The 6,973-nt window shown below is 60.8% G+C and overlaps 1 protein-coding gene across 1 annotated transcript; it reads left to right on the top strand.

Moving 5' to 3' along the window:
* Window positions 1-3,205: 3,205 nt before the first annotated feature.
* On the top strand, window positions 3,206-5,757 carry TRIL (TLR4 interactor with leucine rich repeats). Its single transcript, XM_038770159.1, has one exon. It carries the CDS (start codon window positions 3,243-3,245, stop codon window positions 5,622-5,624), a length of 2,382 nt encoding a protein of 793 aa, XP_038626087.1. The 5' UTR covers window positions 3,206-3,242; the 3' UTR covers window positions 5,625-5,757.
* Window positions 5,758-6,973: the final 1,216 nt, after the last annotated feature.

Below are 6,973 nucleotides of genomic sequence, written 5' to 3'. Positions count from 1 at the left end.
AAGTACAAATTGGCAACACATAGAGACAGTCCCTACCCAACAGTGGGCTCACAGTCTAAAAGGGGGAGACAGAGAACAGAACCAAACATACCAACAAAATAAAATAAGTAGGATAGAAATGTACAAGTAAAATAAATAAATAAATAAATAAATGGAGTAATAAATATGTACAACCATATATACATATATACAGGTGCTATGGGGAAGGGAAGGAGGTAAGATGGGGGGATGGAGAGGGGGACGAGGGGGAGAGGAAGGAAGGGGCTCAGTCTGGGAAGGCCTCCTGGAGGAGGTGAGCTCTCAGCAGGGCCTTGAAGGGAGGAAGAGAGCTAGCTTGGCGGAGGGGCAGAGGGAGGGCATTCCAGGCCCGGGGGATGACGTGGGCTGGGGGTCAACGGCGGGACAGGCGAGAACGAGGTACAGTGAGGAGATTAGCGGCGGAGGAGCGGAGGGTGCGGGCTGGGCAGTAGAAGGAGAGAAGGGAGGTGAGGTAGGAGGGGGCGAGGTGATGGAGAGCCTTGAAGCCCAGGGTGAGGAGTTTCTGCCTGATGCGCAGACTGATCGGTAGCCATTGGAGGTTTTTGAGGAGGGGAGTAATATGTCCAGAGCGTTTCTGGACAAAGATAATCCGGGCAGCAGCATGAAGTATGAATTGAAGTGGAGAGAGACACGAGGATGGGAGATCAGAGAGAAGGCTGGTGCAGTAGTCCAGACGGGATAGGATGAGAGCTTGAATGAGCAGGGTAGCAGTTTGGATGGAGAGGAAAGGGCGGATCTTGGCAATGTTGCGGAGCTGAGACCGGCAGGTTTTGGTGACGGCTTGGATGTGAGGGGTGAATGAGAGAGCGGAGTCGAGGATGACACCAAGGTTGCGGGCTTGTGAGACGGGAAGGATGGTAGCGCCGTCAACAGAGATGGGAAAGTCAGGGAGAGGACAAGGTTTGGGAGGGAAGACAAGGAGCTCAGTCTTCGACATGTTGAGCCCAGATCCTACTCTGTGCTCCCCTCAGGCTAAGCTACTCACTGTGCCTCACTTTTTTTCCCCCCCTGCACAGCTTTTCCCTTACCTGGAACTCCTTCTCCTTTATATCTATCAGACCACATCTCCTCCAAGAAGTCCTCTAGATTAATCTCACATCTCGTCCCCAGTTGCCACTGCGGCCCTTCCTGAGTCACTTAAGTGTACACACACACACGCCCCCCCCGCCCCCCCGTAGCATTTATGTACGTATTTTACACACTGCATTACTTCCCTGGAACTGTAACTTACTGAAGTGGCTGCCTGCTCTAGTAGATTGCAAGATTCCTGGGGGGGCAGGGATCATGTATATTATATTGTACTCCCAAGTGCTTAGTACAGGGCTCCGCACACAGTAGGTGTTTAATGTTACTGACTGATTGATGAAGCAATTGCCATCTTTTGATAGACAGGAAAGTCGGCAAGGATCCCACTCCAATCAAAAGTAGAGTCTTAAGGATTTCCCACCAAGATAATTTAAATCTACATTTTAAATGTGACCCTGAGTCATTTTAACAAGAGAGTATGTGGTTTGGCAAAATGTTTTAACACTAAAAAAATGCTTATTTAGGGGTGGATGGCAGCATTTTATAAGGAACACTAAATCGAAAGGTTCCTTTTCCTGGATCTATTCTTAGCAGGCAAGATTTCCCCAGCGTCAGTACGTTAGTATGTTCTGCACAACAGGGGTGCTGCTCGAGATCCGTTAGATAATAATTACAACAGCTAAATCCTCCTTGGAAACTTGCACCTAATGATTTTTAATAATCATCTGCAGGACAGAGTTATTACCGGCAAGAATGCAACAAGATGAGCTCCCACACAGATGGACTGCGAAAAAGCTTGTGATGATCCTTAAGTGAACGCTCCATCCATTCGAATCATTCTAGTGCCGTACGACCCGGGGAAACAGAATTGGTTGGACACTAATATAATAACGATGGTATTTATTAAGCGATTGCTATGTGCAAAGCACTGTTCTAAGCACTGGACACTGTATCCAAAACTTACTTGCACACTACCTACCCTCTGATAGTGATGCCAATTCTGGCTTCCTAGCCCACCCTCAAACCAAACAGTCCTTGCTGTGGCCACGTTTAACCTGGACATCCACTCGTTAAGGCTAGATGCTTGGCCATATTTTTATCCTTTTAAAGAAACCCTGTGACTGTGGTTGAGAGGTCAGCCTTCCTTTCGCAGGGGTTGAATGACAGCTCTCACCGGTCCCGTCCAGTCCGGACAACCTCGCCGTGCCTTCCAACAGCTGCCTAGCCCAATGCCAGAGGACTCGGGGCCAAGGATGGCCTGAAACCTTGGTGCCGTGCCCCCAGCAGTCGGGGTCAATCTTCTCCTAATGGTTTACTTAGAGGGGAAAGCCTGGGAGGGTCGGGGATGCGCGTTGGCCTCAGAAGGAGACGGACTGACGTTTTCAAATCGAAAAGGAGTCCTCGCCAGCCTGCAAAACTACTTTGTTCTTCGCTTCTTCCCCCTCCCCCCCGGATCCAGCCGTTTTTAATTCCTCCTTCCTCACTTTGCAGGCCGGGCCGGAGCCACTTGGCTGCTCCCTCCTCCCACTGCAGCTGCTCCTTCCCTCCCCCCGCCCCCTCGGCCGTCTCCTCTTTCCCCGCCTGCAGCCCCTGGGGGGTCGAGTGTGGGAAGTACGAATTTCCGCCTGGTTTTCTCGGGCTGCCGCCAAATCCAGCCCCCGACCCCCTCGTCCAGCAGCAGCAGCAGCAGGAGGAGGAGAAGCGGCGGCAGCAGCAGCAGCAGCAGCGGGGCCGGAGCGGCCCGGACCTCTCCCTGGCCCAGGGAAGCCCCTCGGGGCTGCTCGGCGGCGGGGAACCGGTCCTGCCTGGCCTCCCGAAAAGCGCTGCAAAGGTCTTCCGCTGCAGCCCAACAAAACCCGCCCTCCAGCCGGACTGCTTCTCCCGCCCCATTTTTTTGGGGTGTGTGTGTGTGTGTGTGTGTGTTTTTGTTGTTCCCAGACGTGCAACCGGTGGCAAATGGTGGTGGGAATCGCGGAGGCCTCCGCAGAGTGGAAGTGGAGCGTCCGGCCGTGGCAGGGGGGAGGGCCTTTCCTGCGGACCCTTAGAGGCGGCGGCAGCAAGGGACCGGGCGAACTCGGAAAGGGGGCGGGGGGCATGCGGCAGAGACACGACCGGGCCGGGGGAAGCAGCGGCAGCAGGGGCAAGGGCGGCAGGACCGGCCGACAGGTCGGTCGGGGATGGAGGCTGCGTGGCCCGTCCGGCCGCTGCTTCTGCTGCTGCTCCTCGTCGGCTGCGTCCGGTCCCTCTGCCCGGAGCGCTGCGACTGCCAGCACCCGCAGCACCTCCTCTGCTCCAACCGGGGTCTCCGGGCCGTGCCCACGACGGGCGCCCTGCCCAGCCCCCAGGCCGTGCTGACCTACAGCCTCGGGGGCAACTTCATCGCCAACCTCACGGCCTCCGACTTCCCGCGCCTGGCGCAGCTGCGGCGGCTGGACCTGCAGTTCAACCAGCTCCGCTCCCTGCACCCGCAGGCCTTCGAGCGGCTGTCCCAGCTGGAGGAGCTCTACCTGGGCAACAACCTGCTGCGGGGGCTGGCCCCGGGCACGCTGCGCCCGCTGGGCAGGCTGCGGGTCCTCTGCCTGAACGGGAACGCCCTGGGCCGGCTGAGCCGGGGCTCCTTCGACGGGCTGGGCAGCCTGGTGAAGCTGCGCCTGGACGGCAACGCGCTGGCCGCCCTGCCGGACTCGGCCTTGGCGCCGCTGGGCAACCTGCTCTACCTGCACCTGGAGTCCAACCGGCTGCGCTCTCTGGGCCGGCACGCCTTCTCGCGGCTGGGCAGGCTGCGCTTCCTCAACCTGTCCGGCAACGAGCTGCAGCCGTCGCTGCGCCACCCGGCCGCCTTCGCCCCGCTGCGGGCCCTCACCACCCTGGTCCTCTCGGCCAACGGGCTGCGGCAGCTGGGCGGCGGCGCCTTCCGGCACCTGCCCCGCCTGGCCCAGCTCTTCCTCGGCGGCAACCGGCTGGCCCAGCTGGCCCCCGAGGCCTTCCTGGGGCTGGGGGCTCTGCGGGAGCTGCGCCTGGACGGCAACCGGCTGAGCCGCCTGCCCCCGGCGCTGCTGGCCCCGCTGCGCAGCCTGGAGGTGTTGGACCTCAGCCGCAACGCCCTGTCCGCCCTGCACCCGGCCGCCTTCGGCCCCCTGGCGCGGCTGCGGGAGCTCAGCCTGCGCGACAACGCGCTCAGCTGGCTGTCGGGGGACACCTTCGCCGCCAGCCCGGCCCTCCACTCTCTGGACCTGGACGGCAACGTCTGGACCTGCGACTGCCGGCTGCGGGGGCTGAAGCGCTGGATGGGCGCCTGGCACTCGCAGGGCCGGCTCCTCCCCGTCTTCGTGCGGTGCCGAAACCCGCCCGCCCTCAGCGGCAAATACCTCGACTACCTGGACGACCTGCAGCTAAGGAACGGCTCCTGCCCGGACGCCTCCTCCGTCGTCCCCTCTCCCTCCTCCTCCTCCTCCCCGCCTCGGCCGACGGCAGACCCGGCCGGGCGGGTTGAGGGGACGGGGGCGTCCCCTTCAGGCGGGACCGGGGAGCGGCCGCAGCCGCTGCAGGGGGCGCCCCCTCCAGGCGGGACCGGGGAGCGGCCGCAGGGGGCGCGCCCTCCAGGCGGGACCCGGGAGCAGCCGCCGCGGCGCGGCCTTTCCGGGGCGGTCCCGGGCCACAACCGGAGCGACTCCGGCCCCCTGGGTCCGGCCCGGCGGCCCCCGCCGTCGGAGCCGAAGGAGAAGGCCGAGGCCCCGCCGCCCACCGCGCGGGCGGCCGGCGGCTCCGCCCCTCCGCCCGCCGGCTTCCCCTCGGCGGGCGGAGCCGGCCCCCGCAGCCCCCCAACGGCGCCGCCGCTGGTGTCCGACCCCTGCGACTTCAACAAGTTCATCCTGTGCAACCTGACGGTGGAGGCGGTGGGCCCGGACACGGCCACGGTGCGCTGGGCCGTGCGGGACCACCGCAGCCCTCGCCCGCCGGGCGCCGCCCGCTTCCGCCTGCTGTTCGACCGCTTCGGCCAGCGGCCCCCGTTCCAGCGCTTCGTCTACCTGCCCGAGCGCAGCGCCGCGGCCACGCTGCGGGAGCTGCGCGGGGACACCCCCTACCTGGTCTGCCTGGAGGCCGTGGTGGGCGGCCGGGTCTGCCCCGTGGCCCCCCGCGACCACTGCGCGGGGCTGCTCACGCCGCCCGAGCCCCCCGCCGCGGGAATCGTCGCCGGGGCCGTGGACTACCGCCTGCTGACCGTGGCTCTGCTGGCCGTCAACGCGCTGCTGGGCGGCGTGGCCCTGGGCGCCTTCGGCTGGCGCTGGCTGCGGGGCCGGCGGCGGGGTCGGCGGAAGGCGGCGGGGCCCGGGCCCGTGCGCCACGTCTACTCCACCCGCCGGCCGCTCCGCTCCGCCGGCACCGGCGTCTCGGCCGACTTCTCCGGCTTCCAGCCCCACCGGCCCCGCCCCGCCGCCGTCGCCGCCGCCGCCTGCGCCCTGGGCGAGGCCGACCTCATCGAGTTTCCCTGCGACCGCTTCGGGGACAGCGCGGGCGGCCGGAGGGAGGACCTCCTCGCCCAGCGCTTCGCCGACTAGCCCCGAGGGAAACGGGCACTGGACCGCCGCTGACACAACAGGCAGCGTGGTTCGGTGCAAGGAGTACGGGCTTTGTACCTTGGAACCTCCCCAGCGCTTAGAACAGTGCTTTGCACATAGTAAGCGCTTAATAAATGCCATTATTATTATTTGGAGGCAGAGGTCATGGGTTCAAATCCCGACACTGCCAATTGTAAATCACTTCACTTCTCTGGGCCTCAGTGACCTCTTCTGTCAAATGGGAATTAAGACTGTGAGCCCCACATGGGACAGCCTGATCACCTTGTATCTCCCCCCCCCCCCCAGTGCTTAGAATAGTGCTTTGCACATAGTAAGCACTTAATAAACACCATTATTATTATTTGGAGTCAGAGGTCATGGGTTCAAATCCCGGCACTGCCAATTGTCAGCTGGGTGACCCTGAGTAAATCACTTCTCTGGGCCTCAGTGACCTCACCTGTCAAATGGGGATTAAGACTGTGAGCCCCACATGGGACAGCCTGATCACCTTGTTTCCCCCTGCCCCAGCGCTTAGAACAGTGCTTCACACATAGTAAGTGCTTAATAAACGCCATTATTATTTGGAGTCAGAGGTCATGGGTTCAAATTCCGACACTGCCAATTGTCAGCTGGGTGGCCCTGGGCAAATCACTTCACTTCTCTGGGCCTCAGTGACCTCACCTGTCAAATGGGGATTAAGACTGTGAGCCCCACATGGGACAGCCTGATCACCTTGTATCCCCCCCAGCGCTTAGAACAGTGCTTTGCACGTAGTAAGCGCTTAATAAATGCCATTATTATTATTATTCATTCATTCAATCATACTTATTGAGCGCTTACTGTGTGCAGAGCACCGGACTAAGGGCTTGGGAAGTACAAGTCGGCAACATATAGAGATGGTCCCTACCCAACAACGGACTCACAGTCTTATGATGGTATTAGTTAAGCGCTTCCGGTGTGCAAAGCGCTCTTCGAAGTGCTGGGGGGACACAAGGTGATCAGGGTGTCGCATGTGGGGCTCACAGTCTTCATCCCCATTTGACAGAGGAGGTCACTGAGGCCTGGATAAGTCAAGTGACTTGCCCAAAGTCACACAGCCGATAAGCAGTGGAGCCAGGATTGGAGCCCCTGACCTCTGACTCCCAAACCTGGGCTCTTTCCACTGAGCCATGCTGCTTCTCTGATGATGATGATGAAGGTATTTAAGTGCTTACTATGTGCCGAGCACTGTTCTAAGCGCCGGGCTAGATACAAGGTCATCAGGTTGTCACACGAGGGGCTCACGGTCCTCATTCATTCATTCATTCAGTCGTATTTATTGAGCACTTGCTATGTGCAGAGCACTGTAC

This window comes from Tachyglossus aculeatus, chromosome 2 (assembly GCF_015852505.1).
Source record: "Tachyglossus aculeatus isolate mTacAcu1 chromosome 2, mTacAcu1.pri, whole genome shotgun sequence".
NCBI classification, from domain to species: domain Eukaryota; kingdom Metazoa; phylum Chordata; class Mammalia; order Monotremata; family Tachyglossidae; genus Tachyglossus; species Tachyglossus aculeatus.
Note: the sequence above shows the minus strand (reverse complement) of the source record. Positions and strands in the feature narration are given on the sequence as shown.

Coding starts and splice junctions, on each gene's coding strand:
- TRIL (XM_038770159.1), top strand. CDS start 3,243: ATGGAGGCTGCGTGGCCCGTCCGGCCGCTGCTTCTGCTGCTGCTCCTC.